General features: G+C 38.4%; 1 protein-coding gene and 1 pseudogene across 3 annotated transcripts in view; one reads left to right on the top strand and one right to left on the bottom strand.

The window, feature by feature from the left end:
* The window catches only part of Nr6a1 (nuclear receptor subfamily 6 group A member 1), a 209277-nt gene that overhangs the window by 64398 nt on the left and 124431 nt on the right, over positions 1 to 20448 (bottom strand). Inside the window, exon 1 of one of the 3 annotated variants that reach the window (XM_074053228.1) lies at positions 7748 to 18770. The exons of the other annotated variants lie outside the window; for them this stretch is intronic. Within the exon in view, the coding sequence (XP_073909329.1) occupies positions 7748 to 7763 (16 nt within the window). The 5' untranslated portion in view covers positions 7764 to 18770. Of the gene's footprint in view, positions 1 to 7747; positions 18771 to 20448 lie in introns of those variants that run through there. 3 annotated transcript variants of the gene reach the window in all.
* Positions 12445 to 12545, top strand: LOC141415930 (U6 spliceosomal RNA; annotated as a pseudogene).

Here is a 20448-nt window from a genome sequence, read left to right as displayed (position 1 = left end):
AAGTTAAATGACTGTAAGAATGGAAAGTGATACCATTTCTAGCTACTGAAGTGGTTTGCTTTTATTTCCAGGTAATTCTAAAATCACATTTTATGCCTTACACCATTTGCTAGTCTCATCCCTTTTCTTTCCTAGTCAATCTGCACTTTATAACACAATGGTACTTCATGTGGACAATTCTCTGGTGCTTTGTGGGATTTAGGAATGTTAAGCAATTGAACTGATGGATTATGATACAGTCCTCTATAATCCTTTCTCTAGATATAAACTGCTTTGGGGAGGGGGAGCAACGAGAAAGGATTATTTCCAGTGTGTGGCAGTGAGTGGAGCAAGAGTGCAATTAAATGAGGACAGAGAATCAGGCTAGAGCCTGATCGAATAGGGCTATACATAGGCCACGGATTTTTTTTCATGCTCCAGAGGTAGTGATTACAATGTCTTGAGCAGAAAAAAATTTTTAATCTCCCTCTGATTACACTGGAAAATAGAGTGTAGAGAGCCCAAGAGAAGTAGGGAAACTAGTTAGTAGATGAGAGATGATGGTAGCTTAAGCTAGACTGGTGAAGAAGAGGTGGTGAGTAGATCTGACATCTATTTTGGTGGAAGAACTAATAAAGAGTCTGCTGATGGTTCATATGATGGAATATAAAAGCAAATAAAGGAGTTGAGGAATGACTCCCATATTTTAGTTTTGAACAACTGAAGGATTTTGTACTAAGATGGCGGAGATTACCAAAAAGACATGTTACTATGAAGGGAATGAGTAGAGTCTAGAGTTTTGTTTGACTCTGACAAGTTTGCTATGTCTGTTAAAAAGCCAAATGGAAATATTAAATAGGCAGTTTAGATACAGAAGTCTGAAGCTCAAGAGAGGTTTTTAGTTAAATCTACACTTTTGGGAATCATCTCAATATAAATGAAAGGCCAAAACCAACAAAGGAGACAATATTGGTAAAACAAAGGTCTAGGGACTAACTCCTGGATATATAGCGACATTTAGAAATCCCAAATGGTACTCAATAAAAGAGTAACTGTTGGTCTAAGAGAAGGAAAAGCAGGAGACTGGTATCCTAGAAGCAAAGGGAGAAAAGTACTAGAAGAACTAGAAGTACTAAGAAGAAAAGGTCCCTCTGGCTCTGAAACTTAATGACTGTATAATCCAGAACCAACTGTGCAGAGAAGTCACAAATAACTGAGATTTGTGACGAACACATCTATCCTTAAAAGTTAGTAATACTCAGCCAAGCACAGGGGCTCACACCTGTAATCCTAGCCAAATGAACCTGTAATTCAGTTTCTGATGATGTAAGCACAGGATTTTCATTATTGGAAGCCATACCAGTGAATGTTCTTGGAAGTCTATCTGGAATAAGCTCAAAGATAATTTTGTGTACACATAATTTTAAAGGAATATTTTAACAAGTCTTGGTTTAATTGTACCATGTGTCTTTGTATCTCTCTGTTAGAGGCCTGTAAATTAAACTTAAATTTATGGAAGATGTTTCTAAAAAGAACTATTGCCCCTGGTTGGAGAAATAAGATTCATAATCAAAATCCAATGAGGCTGGGTAAAGTGGTTCAAGCCTGTAATCCCAGCTACTTGGGAGGCAGAACTGGGATCATGTCTGTGGAAACCAGATAAAAGTGCAAGACTCTATTTCAAAAACAAATTAAAAAAGGGCTAGGGCATGTATCAAGTGGTAAAGCACTTGCCTGGCAAACACAAGGCCCTGAGTTCAATCCCTGGTACCACCAAAAAAAAAAAAAAAAAAAAAGTCTGACATCTGGGAAATAGCTTGAAGCTCTAATAGCAATATCATCACTCATATTATGGCAAATACACACATGACATTCATCCATTCATATTTCCACCCATTCAACGGTATTTTTTAAGGGCTGGTGGAACAGCACAAGTGGTAGAACACCACCTAGTAAACACAAGACCCTGAGTTTAACCCTGCAAGTACAGCCCCCCAAAACAAAACAAGAAACCCCAAAAACAGTATTTTTAAGCTTTGCAGGGTCTTAAAATTAGTATACAAGATGTATTTCTCATCTTTGTGAAATTTCTTCTTAGCAATGTTCCGGTGTCAATACATATTTACACCCTGATACTTTAAACACAAAAGTACATGCTTGTATTAAAGAAATAGTAATTAAATATTGTCTGTCTTTTGTCCCCTTCACTCTTCCTCCCCACCCAAATAATCACTGGTAGCATTTAGTGAGTTTGCTTCCAAACTTTTTCCACCCTCAGTACTGGGGTTTGAACTCAGGGCTTGGAGTTTGCTAGGCAGGTGTTCAACCCCTTGAGCCACACCTCCAGCCTGCTACCAAACTTTTATCTACATAGATGACAAAATATGCATACGTATATGTATACATGTTATAGATTTTGAAAACAGAAACAGTTACAACAGTCATTCTACAAGCCTGGCACAGTGAATCAAGCCTGTCCTAGCTACTCCTGAGGTAGAGATCAGGAAAATTGCAGTTTCTGGCAAGCCAGGGCACAAAAAGTTTGCAAGACCCCATCTCAGCCAATGGTCTATCATTCCAGTTACATGGGGAAGCACAAACAGGAGTACTGAGGTCCAGACCAGCCCAGGAATAAAATGATACTCTATCTCAAACATAAACTAGAACAAAAAAGGGTTAGCAGTATGGCTCAAGGGGTAGAACCCTTTGCCTAGCAAGTGTAAGGCCTTGAGTTCAATCCCCAGTACTCCATCCCCACCAAAAAAAAAGAAAGAAAAAAAAATATTCTAGAATTTTGCCCCACTTTCTTTTGGCTGTCTTTTTCTGATAGTACATGTAAACATGTCTCATCCTTTTTAAAGTCATCATCTCTTATTCTATTGTATATCTACATTAACTTAACTAATACCTTACAGATTAATATTTACTATTTCCAATATTTCACTAACTTCACTATTCTTTCTTTCCTGATTATGATTTAACCTCTCTGCTATCTTAGAGAACACCCTCTCTCCCCCTTTCTTTTTTCTTCCAATCAACACTACTACAAAACACTCTGCAGGGAAAAGGTCACAAATTTTGCAGGAATCCCTTCAGTATCCATTGTTTTTACTAGCACAGAAGTAGCATATTAGCACAGCAATCAGGAGCCTGTCTCACTGGTTGCACAGCATTTTCAAGGTAAATTTCCAAAGGGCCGTGCCCTGATTGTTTCCTAGTAAATGGAGGCATTCCCTGGGGACCTTTCTACTGAGCGTATAATCAGCACCAGCCATAGATTCACCTGTGAATTCTCTCCTTCCTAATCCTCCTAAATTTGCTACTCTTTGAAATTTATTTCCATTTCAAGCCCTGTGAAACATGTCCTGAGCACTTTCACAGAGGCTCTCTTATTTAATACTCATAGCAGGTCTCTGAGATAGGAATTATCATCCCGTTTGTATATACAAAGAAATCACGGCTTATATAGGTCAAGTGACAGACTCAGGCCAAGAAGGTTCATTCCCCAAAATCAGGAAGCCTGTAGCAAGCCATTAAGATATAGCTTAACTTTTTATGAGCCATGTGGGAAGCAGGGGATTAGTCTTTACCACAGAGACCAAGGGATCCAGTTAATGGCAACAGAAGCAGCTGTAAGTTTTTGTTTTTGCTTTTAATGGCTTAAAAAATCCTACATGAATTTGGACTGGCACTACTGATGAGCCACACAGGCCCACCGGCCAGGTGACTCCTGACCCTCCATGCTTCTCACCCTAATTCATGCAAGGTCCTGGGATCACAGTGTGAGCATTAAGACTGTTAAAGTGAGACCTTTACATTCTCAGGATTTTCAAAATATGTAAAACAGTCTGGCATTAGGAAGGACCCCCCCCAACCTCAACCCTGAAATATGGATAGCTGCATTTTTCCTTTTATGGCATTTTTAACACATTTTTGGGAAATAACTTTTTATATGACTAAAAAATACTTGAGATATGGATATTTTTCAATTATTTAAACAAACTACTAAGGCATGCAAAAGATTCTTGCAGAAGGATTATTCCTTGGCTTAAAAAGAAACCTCAGTATTAAGAGAACAGAGAAAAAAGGATGATCTGAAAAATACGGGGGGAGGAGGTAATATTTGGCTTCCATACTTGTGCCTCTGATATCCTTTTGTTCTCTCACCTCATTGTTTTAAGGACGCTAAATCAAACATGATTGCAGTGATGCTTGTGTGTGAAAATGACAAAAGCAATGGCTCAAAATCCCAACCTCATCTTGAACCCTGAAGACTTTTATGGCTTTTCCTTCACTAGGCCCTCCCCCTAATACACATTAAAGACCACATTGTTCAAAAGGGTCATGGTAGGTTTCATACTCCATTTTAATACAATGTAAATGGTAATTAAACTTCCAAGTTTTGTTAGCAATATTTGTATGCCTGAGCAAAGTGTCTATTAGAAGAACTAATTCTTTGGTTTAAATATTAATGCAGAATTGTAATGTATCAAGAAAGGCAGAAACAATGGTATCAAGGCACTATTTGTGGTGATTAAATCAGTTTTTTTCTTTTTATACATCCTTATTTTTAGAAAAGAAGTGTGGGTCAGAAATAGGTTTAAAATAACCAGATGATCTGTGAAGTGTCTAAATATTTGCTTTAGCTCCAAATTTTCCAGAATATTTATTCCAGAATATTTCCAGAAATTTAGTCTAGAAGCCTAAACCAAATTAAATTTACTGTTAATTTCAAATGCAGGTCTTCCCTCTCTTCCCTAGCCTTTATTTCAATTGTATATCTGCATGTCACATTATGGATGCCCCCAGCTGGTTTCTGCATTTACTTTCAGAAGATTTCAAATTGGGAGAATTGAGGCTGTTTATAATTCTATTTTTTCTCAGCTCTTACCATCAGTTGTCACCAGTACTTTTGAGGTTCAGTGGAAGAGGCAGCAATGACTACATTATTCTTTCCAACTGCCATAAATAATTTGCATCATAAAAGCACCTATTGAATTATTGCCTTGGTCCTCTGGAAAAATGATACAGTAAAACGGGAATGTTACAGTTGGACTTCGGAAAGGGGAGTTTGAAGAACAAAACTCTGGACTGGAGCAAAAGAGTAACAAATTTGGTAGTGCTTTTGAAACCACAATTTCATTGGCAGAATTCTTCACTTTTCCAAACTCGGGTATTTTTGTCTAATATCCATATAATATGCATTAAGATGTGGCATGATATCACAACTTCAGCGCATTTAAAAATAAAACCTATGACTTTTGTAGAGCTCTTGGGCTACAAGCCTGGTTTAAATGGTCTCAAAATAACACATTATGAGCATCTGTTTAGCTCAGTTAAAGTTTCAAGGGCCAATACCAGCTGTTGGGGGGAGGGATTTCACACATGTGTTACTCAAATCCTAACCAAATCTCAGTTTTTTTCATTCCCTTAATGGTGTCTCCAAAACTAATAGGGTAAAGTCAGTATTAGAATTAAAAAAAAAAAAAAAGGGGGGGGGGGAGGAAGGAAAAAATGAAAAAAACATTATTCAATACTTTGATGAATGTGACCCAGGCCAAAATGATCTCTCACTCCAACTCAATACAATATTAGCATAAGGACAAAAAGCATTTAAAAATCAATTTGGAGTTATTTCTACCAGGGGTTGTCTAATCTTTCTAAGTTGAAGGATAAGAATATTCCTAAATCTTAAAAGGGCACTCAAGTTTTTTTTTTGTCTTTTAAGGAACAACCTAATTTTCACAGGGAATTCATTCAGCGGCATTGTTTTGGTTTTAGGTGCCTGTCTTGCCAAGCAGGGGCCATGCACAGGGTCTGCATCTATCTTGAAGTGTGCACAATAGCCTCTCTTGCGCCTCTCACTCTCTGTTATTGATCCTTACAGATGCTCCAAGGCCCTCCCCCCACCTTTCTCCAAATCCCAACCCCCATTCTGAAAGATAGCTTAAGAAATAAGACTTCCTGCCTAGCGACTGGCAGGGCTGAAAGACCAGATTGTATAACTCCACAGATCAGGCCTGCCACAGTGAAAGCTTGAATAGAGTTAACCCTCTGTGAACTAAAACAAAACATTTGGATGCCCAGCTGTGACAAAGGTTCATTTAAATGGACAAGGTCCCAATATCTAAAACCAGGCAACCTTTTTTTTTTTTTTACAGTAGCATTTTCACTGACCTCTTTTATAAGCAATTTATTTTGCTTTTTAAGCTTCCATAGAGTCACTTCCACTTTAAAATTTACTTGTCTCATGAAAGTTCTCGTTTTTTACTACTGCATGTCAATTTCTGTCATTGAATGGTTAAGAAAAATTGAACTGCTTAGCAAGTGTGTGAAACTGAGTTCAAACTCCAGAATCTCAAAAAAAAAAAAGAAAGAAAAATTGAAGTTTTAATACTTAATAAAATACATACTATGGGAGAATTTTCTATGCAAACTTATTTCCTCTTTCAGAGCTAGGGTCTACATATCATTAAGAGCTTCAAATGGTTGAAAAAAATTCCAAATCCTTCAGAGTAATTGCTTCTAAACTCATGCAACCACTGCTTTGGTATTTCTGCATATCCTTAAACTGTCCAACAAATCCAAAGCAAATCTTACTTCTTAAGCTACTGCTTTTTTAGTAGTATATCCAGAATATTTCTGTAAAGAATTTCTGTGCATACTGAGGGAAAGGAAAGGAAGCTGTTCAAGATAAAAACAATGGGCCCTGACATATAATTGGTAATTTCTACTAAATCTTTTGTGTGTACTAATTTATAATATAAGGAGGAGGAGGGTCAGCATTACTATACTGAGGGGAGTCCCACTTCCCTGATTTGTGCATCCCAGGAGTGAAAACGCAATTCCAAAGCTGCCCAAGGCAGAAGTCAGCCACACTGCAAGGGGATGGGAAGCTTTCCTAGGACAATTTCATATGGTTAACATCATTCCTACAAATTATCAAAGAGTTGGGGACTTTTCTGGCTGTAGCTCAGCAGTGCTAGCCTGTATGAAATCAACCCTGCACTTTACAGACACAGCAAATCTTTAATGCTAGCTGTTTCTATTGCTGTGTATTTCTTTCCTGGACCAAATAACAAAGTTGTAGAATACTGGTGTTTCTCACATAAGCAGGAGCCTATCTAACCTGATAAAAAAGTTATAATACTTTTATAATACTCACAGTTAGTCATATATAAACACTGAGAACGTACCCATTAAAAAAAACAACGCACTTAAAAAGAAATTAGTAATTTAGTCTTATACCCCCATAAAGTATCTAAGTTCCCCCCAAAGAGGATGAAGTTGCCTTATCAATGACCTTGTGACCCCAATTCTATCTATAATCAACAGTAATACATAAGGCTTTAGCAGATAGTGAACTGGATTAAAGAATTTAAAACATAAAACAAATTGTGTTAAGAGGTAAACAACTTTTTAAAAGCGAATTTTGCTGCGTACTGGAAAGTGAAATTTAATTTTTTCAAATCACTATAAAATTTAAGTACATGGCTACCCCCTTTCCTGTTCTTTCCCTTAAAAACATCCACCACAACAATTAATTCACTACAGTTCTCCCTGGCTTCCATTCTGTATTCTAAAACATTTACAGTCAGTTGCTATGTACATGAAAACTTGTTGGATGAATTCTGCCAAAACAGAAACAATTGTTGTATGTGGACTTGCCTCCCTTCTCCAAGGCTACTACTAAGCCTTGATCTAAGCCTTCAAAGAAAAATTCTAAACTGCAGGTTTAGACCTCGGCTTCAGCAATCTGTTGTCTTACCTTCCCATGTCTCCATTTCATGCTGCTAGGAGTCTGCTGAGAAGTTCTATCACAGCCATGAAGAAACCCAAACTATAGGACAAGTCCAGTTTGATGACCACCGTTCCGACACTTGGTCAATTTCTTTCTCTAAGCAGACTACGACAGTCATTCTCACAGGTCAGTTTACAAGCCGGTCATGTGATTACAAAGTTCAGGCTCTAAGGTCACAATGTGCATGGAGTTCATTTATTACCAAAGGTTAGTTATCTAAGTGCAACTCATAGACTTATTTTCCTTAGTTAACAATACTGCCTAGTATGCTTCTCTGAAAACGAGTATGGGAACATTTAAGGGGAAATACAACTTGTGTGTGAATCTTAAACTGAGATCTTAAAAATTAAAAGGCAGTACTTTAAGAATAAGTTGAAAAGGGTTCTAGTAGATAGGGCTTTTTTCTTCCTTTTTTTTTTTTTCCCTCAAGATCTATTCTATATTCTGTTATACTTGGATTGGAAAATTTAAAACTAAAATCTTTGACCCAAAGAAAAGACAAAATAAAAAGTTTGTGTTAAGCATATGGGTTTTTTTTTTTTTTTTTTTTTGGGTTGTTTGTTTTTGAGGGCCCGGGGTGGGATTCTCTGCCTTTTGTCATTCTAATAACCAGCGACAAGGCAAATTCTTCTGAGAAAATTAAAACATGGGGCTATGTATGAGTTGCTAACTTTAGCCCTTCATTTTCATGCTTTGGTTATTTACACTTGTTTCAAAGAATGGGGAGAAAGGAAACTAACTCTACAAAATCCTTTTAGAAACTTAAAGGTTACAATTTTCATCCCTGGCCCCCACTCAAAAGGTTACAATCTTTTAAGTAAGTTTCTTGCTTCATTCTCCTAAAACTGCTAAAATTTTAAGGAGTCATTCTGATAAAGCCTTCCTGATTTGTAAATCACACCAACAACATGCAGCAGAGTATGTAAAATATTTGCCACAGAGCTGCAGAGGCTGGCAAATCTGAGCCATATGCAAATGACACAGGATGTCAAACATTCAGTGATCCATTCAGATTATCAAACACACACAAAAAGGGCAAGTTCCCACGCATGAGGCCCAGGCCTAGGGTTCTGTCCCCAGCACCACAAGAAAGAAAAAGAAGAGCTGGAAGTATGGCTCAAGTGGTAAGAGTCTGTCCAGCAAGCATGAAGCCTAGTTCAAACCCCAGAACTGAAGAAAAAAATAGAACTGTGGGAGGGGAAACAGGGAGGGAGTGGCAAGTTCCACTGAGAAGGTAAGGTGGGATGGATCTGAATTTCTAAGGATAAATTCTTTTTAACTGTACAAAATAATTCATTTTATTAAATCTCCCATCTCTCTAGCTTAGCTTTGGAATAGCTTAAAAGCTAGGTACACTTTACAGCAGTGTTCCAAGCCTTCTTGGGATAGTAAAGGAATCTCACTTGACAGCCAGCCACACAACTGAATGCCAAATATTGCTATCATATTACTGGAGGGGTTTTCTAACCAAGAGCAGGCATCAGGAACATCCTACAAAGTCCCTACATGGAAAGTGACTGATGATTCAGAAAAGGAGAAAATCAGAAATACCCAGAAAATGTTTTAAATTTCTTTTTAATCTTGCAAAAGTGAAAATAAAGTCCACACTACCTGGGACTACAAAGCAAATTTCCTGGGTGCAGAACACAATCAGGAACAACAAAGTATGATGTGATTTTCACAGTTGTGCCTTCTACTCCTAGAGATGGAAAGCATTTGTAACTCAGGGGGAAAAAAAAAATCACTAGAGTTGGAAACTAAAATATTCCAGAAATGGGTTTTTATTTCATCCCATTCTATAAAGAGTCATTGAGCATCTCCTATGAGGTAGGCACTATGCTGGTTACACTAATATAAATGAGTAAGTATTGTGTGATCTTTGCTCCAGAGGTGCTCATCATCTGCTGACCTCTCCAGCCTCACTTCCCACCACTCCCATACTAACCTACCTGCAACACAATGAAGAAATAATTCATTAGATCTGAGTGTGATGTCAGAGAGAGCATTACAAATGAGCTGAACCCTGGAGTTCCATAAATAAATCAGTAGAAAGGTATTTCAGGACCCTGAACAACTAGGTAGAACAGGGAAGATCTCAAGATTTTGCAGTGTCAAGTTATGAAGTGAGCATGTAGAATTTTGCACGCAGAAAAGTAATAGGATAAGCTATGAAAGCAAAGACTACAGGGTATGTTTTAAGAACAGTCTTGTACGTAACAACCACGTGCAAAATGCATGTACCTTGTTTTGTCCTGATTTGAACAAATCAACTGTAAAAAGACATTTTTGAGAGAATCAAGGAAATTTAAATATGGGTAGAATATTTAATTCGATAACTTTCCCACCCATAAAATAAGGTATTTAGAAAAGATAAGCTTTTCTTCCATTTAAACCAAAAACAAAAAAAACCCCTCAATTCCCAAGTCAAGATTTTGTACATGAAAATTTAAACTGTAACAATCAAGAACAGATTATAGTATGAATTAGTCCCTTTTGAATGAAAAGAACACATACACAGCATATTAACATAATGCAGGCCACTATATGTCTTCTGAGAAGTCTAAACACTTGGGACTCATTCATTCCATATGGTACTCTGCCTGGTCTTTTTTATTATTGTTGTTGTGGTACTGGGGTTTGAACTCAGGGTCTCACACTTGCTAGACAGGTGCTCTGCCACTTGAGCCACTCCACCAGTCCTGTTACCCTGCCTGTTTACCTTCTTTACAATGAAGATCCAGACTGACCCAGAATTAATGCATATAAATATTGTAATTTTAACTATAGCAACAGCTCAAATTGCTGTTAAGAAACATAAGCAGCTTAAGTAAAAAAGATCAAAGTAGTAAAAACCAAGCTCTAAACTTGGGGGCAGGGCAAACAGTCTTCTATGGTGCTCAAAGCCCAGTAGCTTCCAGGTAGATTTGTCTGTCCATCCATCTACTGACCTACAGACAAAATCAGATGATACAGGAAAAGGCTTCTGCCCACAAGGAACTAACTTCTGTGTGAGGACTCCTGCAAAAGGCCTATAAGATACTATTCCCAATGACTGTGGCATGACCTTGCAAAGACCAGTCCACATTGCAGAGACCAGTCCATGATTCCCAAACACTTGCAGCAGAAAGATGCAAACTTCTACTGCTCTTTATAATCTAGCTCCTGGTGATCTTTCTAGTTTCATTTACTACCAATCCTCATAAGTACCCCTCACTCCAGCTACACAGACCCAGTTTGTAATGCAATTATGCTAAGCTATTTCATCTGCATAGAAAACTGTCTTCCTTACAGCTTCCAGTCCTACAGTGTACTGCTTCCTGCTACTTTGCTCGCATCTGTTTATATGAGTACATTCATTTCATCTTCCTCACTGGTGAATCCTGAAATACGATCTACCCAGGGCTTTGGAACTCAGATTTTGCCAGCCAGACCTTTAAACATGTTGAGAAAAGGAACAGAGAAATCAGAGTTGAGCTGCACAGTCCAGCACAAGGGAGCTCCTGGACATCCTGGAACTGTAACTCAGCCCCATTCTCCTATACACAGAACTATTTTTCTTTTCTTTTTTTTTTTTTTTTACAGGGAAATAAAAGAAAAAGAGTTTTAAGCAAGCAAGTTCTATGTTAAGTCAGGTGCTGGTAGCTCACAGCTGTAATCCTAGCTATTTGGGAGACTGAGATCGGGAGGATCAAGGTTCAAGGCCAGCATAGGAAAATAAGTCGAGAGATTCCCCATCTCTTATTTAAGCAGAGCAAAATGGACTGGAAGTGTGGCTCAAGCGGTAGGGCTCCTGCTTTGCAAGTGCAAAGTCCTGAGTTTAAACCCCAGTCCCAACAAATACATAGATAAGATCCAAATGTTGGATCCTGCAAATTTACTAGCTTGTGACTTTATATTGTCTGTTTAACTTCTGTCTCAATTTTGTCACCTATAAAACAGGTTGTTAGCATCACCTACTCCATGAGTCTGACAACTAAGAGTTACATCAACACAATGCCTGAGATACAGTAAATTTTCAATACTTACAGTTAATATTATTTAGAATAATGTTTCTCTTTTTATAAAATAATACATGTTCAATAGAGGAAAAAACAGAAAGCAAAAATATAAACAAGGAAAAAATACTTGTAAGACAACTACTTAAGAGCTGCTGGTAACATTAGTTAACTAACAAATGTTAGTTACATTTTAGCATACTTTTCTTTTTTTCCCCTGTGGGTATATATACTCTTTATTTTATTTTTTGGGCAGTATAGGGGTTTTGAACTCAGGGCCTTGAGCTTGCTAGGCAGGTACTCTACCACTTGAGCTAAACCATTGGTCCTCTTTATTTTCTTATAAAACCAGAATATATACATACTTTCTCTCCTTTTTTACTTAGTATATTACAAAAATTAATATATCATGTAAGCTTTAAAATATAGTACATTATTACATGATATTAGTATATGTACTAGATAATATTTGTAAATATACAGAACAGCAGAAAAATATTTCATTAATTGATGTTGCATAATTTAAACAATATGTATGATGAAGAACTTTATACATTAATCTTTGACACTGAAAAGAACTTGGGCCATTTTGCCAAAGGTATTAATTAAATCAGTATCTGTACAATTAAACTTTGCCCATTGCAAAATGTGTACCAAAGTATGTGAGTGGTGCTTCAGTGGCACATACTAAAACTGGAATAATACAGAGAAAACTGGCATGGCACCTGCACAAGTAACACATGCAAATTCGTGAAGCACTCCATATTTAAAAACAAAAAAACCTAAAAAAGAAAGTATATGAGTGAACTGGCATGGGGCACACCTATAATCTCAGCACTTGGAGGCAGAGGCAGAAGGACCTCTAGTTCAAGGCTACAAAGGTAAACTCTGTTTCCAAAAAAAAAATGAGTTCCCTCCCATCCCTTCCATTAGGCTATTTTTCACTTAACATTTCTGTGAAGGACATGAGGCAACACTCTAGGCATATGTTTAACCTTGCTGACTATAACAGGACACTCCAGACATTATGAAGCTCCATAGAGGTAAAACAGTTTTGCCATTTTGGGTGGAGTAGGGATACGGAGTTTATTTTAACTCTAATTTAGACATTTCAAAGAGACCAATATCAAGCTGAGGGAACAGGTAGTTTTGACCTCAAATAACTTTATTTTCTGAATCTCAGTTGAAAGTGCTACATTGAGCTGTTACTTGGGAGTATCTCTTTCCTAATCCATTAGCCTTCCTTTAAACTTACTGTGGGGAAGGAGGAGGCAGGTACAGTGGGTAGGGTACCACAGTAAGAAATACTAAGCTTCTTCATCTCTCTGAGTCTCACTTTCCTTACAAACCAAAACCAAAAATTAGGAACAGACCATTTTGGTTGAGAATGCAAGATTCTTATAACATTACTAAGAACCTATCATGGAGTCTATGAACCTGGCAACAGTTATTATTTCCTTACTCCCAGGCAAAATGAGTCAGGTTCTCCACAGGAATCTTTGTTCTCAAGCCCATTAGTGAGACAGAATTCTTGTTCAGGTATCTGGGTGGGGAGGGACACCATTCTCCTTTTTTGCTCCAGAATTAGAGACAAAGAATTTGACATTCAGAACAGTCAATATTGAGCAATCCCTATTCTCTGCCAAGCTGGGGGTAGAGGGTTGGCCAGGGTGAGTCTGTGAGTTGTTCAAGGCAGTGTGAGGGACAATGATATACGTCTTAGAAGGGGTAAAAATACAAGGTGTGCTAAGAGAAGATGTCCTTGTCGTAGGTGGAGTGGGAGCAGATGAACACTGTGCTTTTGGTGTCTAATATTTACTTAGCTATGTTACAGATTAAATGGAAAGTCTGGAGGGGCATCTCAAAGGAAGATTTAGCTGAGCTGTGAGGTCATACTGCTCAGCTCATTGTATTCTAGAGACTTTTGCTTTTTGATAAGATTTCCAAAAAAGCTAAATGAGGAATTAAAACCAGATGTCAAGTAGGAAGGATGGGCTTCCACTGGTGACTGGAACCATTCCTCACCTCTGCCTCTTAAGAGAATTTCCAGATTCCTCCACTTGGAACAAAAGGCATGATTTATACAGACCCTGCAAAGAATTCACCCTGGCCTCAGTTGTACAAGACAAACCAGTGTGGCAAGCAGCAAAATAACCAATTCTAGGCCTGAGGAGAGTCTAGTGACTTCTAGGAAATATTTTTCTTAGACTTGCCCACGCCTCTTTCTCGATAATGCTGTGTACAGAAATCCAAGAATCTCTGCAGAACTTCAATGGCACTGCAGTCAAAGAGAACAGTATCATGGATATGGGCAGAGAGTCCACATCTGGATACTATGCAAAGCAACTTCACAGAGAATCCCCTCTTCTGAGTGATTTAACTGGCTTGGCAGATGCCAGTTACAAATCATACCAGTCTAAGAATTTGCCTATAAGAAGTCACATCCTAAAACTTACCCAATTATAATTTGTGTACTACAGTGAAGGTAAAAATCTCTTACATATCCTATCAGTGTCAATGTAAAACAGCAGTTTGTAGGATTATTTCTAGCATATCCTATGACACATTCATTGTAAAAACTTGAACAACATTTTCAGAGATCACTGGAGGTATTATCAAAACCAAGTCTACCTTTAAAATGCACATACCATTTAACCCAGCAACCTTCCTTCTAGGAATGCATCCTGTAGAAATATTTGTGCAGAAATGAAAAGATATTCACTGTTATACGTTATATGGCAATTTAAAATTTTTTTTTTGTAGTGAGTTTGAACTCACAGGGTAGGGCAGGGGCTCTGCTACTTGGAGCCATGCCACCAGCCCTTTTTTGCTTTAGTTATTTTTCAGATAGGGTTTCACTTTTTGCCTGGGGCTAGCCTCTGACCACTATCCCCTACTTAGACCTCTGAGGTATCTGGAATTACAGATGTGAACTACCACACTTAGTTTATTTGTTGAGGTGGGGTCTAGCTAACTTTTTGCCTGGGTTGGCCTTGAACCACAATTCTCCTGATGTCCACTTCCTGAGTAGTTAGGACTGCAGACCTGCACCCACCTCACAAATAAATTTTAAAAACTCAAAACAAAATTTGTAATGCACAAGGAGGCAGTTAATAAATCTCTATACTTTAACGTAGTTATTACAAAGAATGAGGTAAGTCTATAACAGTGCTAATATAAAGATGAAGATGTAAGCATATTTAAAAGTGCATTTAAGTGTGAAAGTGGACTTCTATGCCTCTGGCAAGGATGGGAACTATGGGGCTGTACCCTTGGTTTCCTTCACTGGGGAGACAATGGGGCTGGACAAAACCATTTCAAGCACTGGACTTCACATAAAGGACAGTGATTCTTAACAGGGAAAACAAACAAGGTAAGGCCTTCAAATGTCCCACCTAACTTCCTAGAGTGTTTCCAGGTTGGAGTACAGGAAAGGAGAGCCAAGGTAGAGCCCAATTGCCTCTGGAGTTGAGGATTTTGAGTTGGAGGCCAGGGCAGCTGGAGTTCACAGGACAGTGGACTAGAGGGAGAATGCCACAGATAGACATCGCAACTGAGGTCTGCATAGTTCCTGCAAGCCTTCAGCTGTGGACTGGACAATGCATGTGTAAGAGAAACCCACCCAAGATTGGGGGAAGAACCACTCAAAAGGAGTAGAGGGAAAAATCTCTGGGGCTCACTCAGGGAAGAGAGAGAGAGAATATGTTGCTGGGGATTGAGCCCCAGGGCTTCATGCATGCTAGGCAAGTGCCTTACTGCTGATCTCCACCCCCAGCCTAAGAGTTTGTTCTTGTTCCCACCAGTCAGAATGGAAAACTTTCCAGGTTATAGAATTTACTTCCAGGAGACCTTGATTAGCAATTATGTATTTCTCAACACCTGTCTCTCAGGTATTCTCTTAAAAGCACTGACTGGTTTATGAGATTAGCTACCTGACATATTCAATCCAAATGATAAAATCTAGGACAGGTGGTAATGGTCAGTTTTTGAGATGAAAGATGGATAAAGTCAGCAGGAGCCAGATGAGGCAAGACCAATGGATTCAGAGTAGATCCTAAAAATAAACTTTGCCTTGGGCTCATCTCAACATAGACAACATCCACCAGTATAAGCAGTAATGCTTTCTGAATATGAGCTTAGCACAAAAACTGAATATAAACATATCATTACCTCTCCTCAATGAATTGGCTACTACAATGAAAATGTCCCTTTCTCCTTCTGCTTTTAAGTACTCTACAACTCTGTCTAGAGCAGACCTTCCAATTCACCACGATTCTTTGCAAGAGACACTCACATGAATTAGGGCAATCCTTATGAGCCTATTCCTGGAAAATGGCACTTTACAATCTTATCTGCCCTTTTGGGCCTTATGATGTAAACTGGATTCAAAATTTGGTATTGCCTTTTTAACTATTTACTCAGTTCTGCTGAGGTTCACTTTTCACACAACTAAGATACTTAGATTCCACTGAATGTCTCTGCTCAGATTAAATTAATACAAAGTTGGAGAGCTTGGAACCTTTATCACATAATATCAAGAATTCTGAGATGAAACAAGTCAGTGGTTCACGCCTGTAATCCTAGCTACTTCGGAGGCTGAGATAGTGAAGATCATGGTTCGAGCCAGTCCAGGCAAATAGTTCATGAGACCCCCCCCATCTCCAAAATAATCAGAGCAAAATGGACTGAAGCTGTGGCTCAAACAGTACAGTTCATACTTTGTAATGTGGCATGAAAAGAAATCACTAAACATCAGGGTAAGACATTAAAAATTGTACAGAATGCAGTTTCATCATAATAACCTTAAAAAGAAAACTTATTAAAAAGAAAAAGTTAAACACTTTCTACAGTAAATGCTTCATGACAAGAATTAAGATGATTTGAAAATCAACACTCTGCAAAATGGTATAACTTGATAGCTCACTGACAGGCAGCTGGAGAAGGCATCTATCGTTGGGGTGTTAGAGTGGGTGCAGGTGTAGAACTGAAGTCAAACTCTGGCCTTTTAAAGGTCCACACAGAAGCTTTAAAAATCCTCAATGTGAGCCAAGTGCTGATAGCTAACGCCTGTAATCCTAGCAACCTCTGGAGGCCTGTAATGCCAGCTACTCAGGAAACAGAGATAAGGAGGATCATAGTTCAAAGTCAGTTTGGGCAAACAGCCCCAGAGACTCTCTCCAAACTACCCAACACAAAACAGGGCTGGTGGAGTGGCTCAAGTGACAGAGTGCCTGCCTAGCAAGTATATAAGCCCTGAGTTCAAACCCCAGTACTGCTGGACACAAGAAAGTAGAAAAGAGATTAAACCAGCAGCAACACAATATTTCGTAAGGCTACGTATCCTACCTTTCTAACTCTCTATTCCCGACAAAACACCTAGCAAGCTTTGGAAAATAATAAGGTGGTCCTTCCCCTAATGGTATGCAAAAAAAAACAAAACACCTTGCTATGCAGATGCTGAGTCACAAGCCTTTATCAAAGCAATGAACAATGGAATTATTATAGGTCAACATTCATATGTTTCCTAAGATGAGTAGCAGCTAAAATACTTTGAGCCAGAAAATGTTTACCCCTTAATACCTACACAATCTTAACTCCTTTATCTGTAAAATGGGGGTGATTGTATCTACTGCCAAACTCTGGAGTGTTCTGAGGAACAAAGTAGAATGTATGTGGACATTTTATTAACAGAAGTGCCATACAGTTATTATTGATATATTATTGAAAATAGCAAGTGCTTTTACAAAAGAGTTAAGAAAGGACAAATATAGGGGGGTGAAGAGAAATGAGGAAGGCAGCCTGGTCAAGTCTACAACCCAAAAGTAACCATGACCAAAAGGACATACTCTTTTGATTTTTAGTGTTTTTCTAGACTAAATGTTCATTCTTTTTTTCTTTGGTCCTAAAACTTGTTAACAAATCATTTAACAAGAATTTCCTAATATATAAAAGAAAGGGTCCTACACACACACTCAAAAAAACAAAAACACCAACCTGAGCCAGGCACCAGTGGCACACACCTACAGTCCTAGCTACTCAGGAGGCAGGAGGATTGCAGTTAGAAGCCAGCCCGGGCAACAGTTTGACAGACCCTACCTCGAAAAACCCTTCACAAAAACAGAGCTGGTGGAGTGGGTCAAGGTGAAGGCCCTGAGTTTAAGCCCTAGTACTGCCAAAACCGCCCCCCGCCAAAAAAAACAAAAAACAAACTAGAAAAGAATCAGAAGAAACACTAGGAGTGTTTCTATGGGGAAAAGTCTTTCTAAGCATAACATGAATCTGATACATCATTAAGGAAAAAAATAGTAAGATCTGTGTCTATATAAATGTTTAACCTCTGAAAGGCAAATAGGCTCAAATATATATACAGACTTATACACTCATGTTAACATTTATAAAACATAAAGAACTCCTACAAATCAGTAAGAAAAAGATAAGCCAAACCACCAATAGACAATGAATACGACCAAAGTTCCCCTAAAATGACGCACCTGGATAAAATGAAAACGTCACTTACAAAAACTCAAAAAAACAACCATTATAAACCATTTCTCTAGTTGGGGATGGAGCTTAGTAATAGAGCATCTGCCTGCCTGTGCAAGGCTCTAGGTTTGATTCCTAACACCAAAAAAAACCAAAATATTTCAGTGTTTGAAGATGATCTGAGGAAATGGGTATGCTTGTCCTATAGTTGTGGTTGATACAAACTGTACACATCCTTTGACCCAAGTATTCCACTTTCAGCCTCTTACAGAAATACTTACGCTTACTCACGAAGATGAGTGTATAAGGATGATCAGTGGAACATTAGTCACAATTTCAGGCAGCCAGAAGAAACCTAAATGTTCACCATTAGAGGAACAGCCAAAGTGTGGCAATAATGAGGTAAAAATGCAGGCTGCTACACCTTGCCTAGTTAACTTACAACACTCATTCTGGATTTTAGTTAGGCTAACAGTTGTTCTCACCATTTTTTTTTTTAATTCATATGTGCATACAATGTTTGGGTCATTTCTCCCTCCTCCCCCCACCCCACCTCCCTTCTCTCCCCCCACCCCCTCCCATACCCACCCTAACCCTTCACTACCAGGCAGAAACTATTTTACCCTTATCTCTAATTTTGTTGAAGAGAGAGTATAAGAAATAATAGGAAGGACCAAGGGTTTTTGCTGGTTGAGATAAGGATAGCTATACAGGGAGTTGACTCACATTGATTTCCTGTGTATGTGTGTTACCTTCTAAGTTAATTCTTCTTGAACTAACCTTTTCTGTACTTCCTGGTCCCCTTCTCCTATTGGCCTCAGTTGCTTTAAAGTATCTGCTTTAGTTTCTCTGCATTGACGGCAACAAATGCTATCTAGTTTTTTGGGTGTCTTACCTATCCTTATACCTTCCTTGTGTGTTCTCGCTTTATCATGTGCTCAAAGTCCAATCCCCTTGATGTGTTTGCCCTTGATCTAATGTCCGCATATGAGGGAGAACATATGATTTTTGGTCTTTTGGGCCAGGCTAACCTCACTCAGAATGATGTTCTCCATTTCCATCCATTTACCTGTGAATGATAACATTTTGTTCTTCTTCATGGCTGCATAAAATTCCATTGTGTATAAATACCACATTTTCTTACTCCATTCATCAGTGGTGGGGCATCTTGGCTGTTTCCATAACCTGGCTATTGTGAATAGTGCTGCAATAAACATGGATGTGCAGGTGCCTCTGGAGTAACCTGTGTCACAATCTTTTGGGTATATCCCCAAGACTGGTATTGCTGGATCATATGGTAGATGAATGTGTAGATTTTTAAGTAGCCTCCAAATTTTTTTCCAGAGTGGTTGTACTAGTTTACATTCCCACCAGCAGTGTAAGAGGGTTCCTTTTTCCCCCGCATCCACGCCAACACCTGTCGTTAGTGGTGTTGCTAACGATGGCTATTCTAACAGGGGTGAGGTGGAATCTTAGTGTGGTTTTAATTTTCATTTCCTTTATTGCTAGAGATGGTGAGCATTTTTTCATGTGTTTTTTAGCCGTTTGAATTTCTTCTTTTGAGAAAGTTCTGTTTAGTTCACTTGCCCATTTCTTTGTTGGTTTATTGACTTTAGGAGTATTTAGATTTTTCAGTTCCCTAGATATTCTGGTTATCAGTCCTTTGTCTGATGTGTAGCTGGCAAATATTTTCTCCCACTCTGTGGGTGTTCTCTTCAGTTTAGAGACCATTTCTTTTGTTGAGCAGAAGCTTTTTAGTTTTATGAAGTCCCATTTATCTATGCTATCTCTTAGTTGCTGAGCTGCTGGGGTTCCATTGAGAAAGTTCTTACCTGTACCTACTAACTCCAGAGTATTTCCTACTCTTTCCTGTATCAACTTTAGAGTTTGGGGTCTGATATTAAGATCCTTGATCCATCTTGAGTTAATATTGGTATAGGGTGATACACATGGATCTAGTTTCAGTTTTTTGCAGACTGCTAACCAGTTTTCCCAGCAGTTTTTGTTGAAGAGGCTGTCTTTTCTCCATCGTACTCACCATTGTTTATTAACAATACTTATGTCAAGGGAACCCATCCTAGCTTTGACAATTCATTTTCAAAATCAGCGGTTTGGTTTTATCCTACAGAAGATGTACCTTCCATAGCTGCCTAGTTGTTATTTTGTGCTAAGTATTTTTATTTTCATTCT

Source organism: Castor canadensis, chromosome 13 (assembly GCF_047511655.1).
Source record: "Castor canadensis chromosome 13, mCasCan1.hap1v2, whole genome shotgun sequence".
NCBI lineage: Eukaryota > Metazoa > Chordata > Mammalia > Rodentia > Castoridae > Castor > Castor canadensis.
This window is presented reverse-complemented; position numbering and strand designations above follow the sequence as displayed.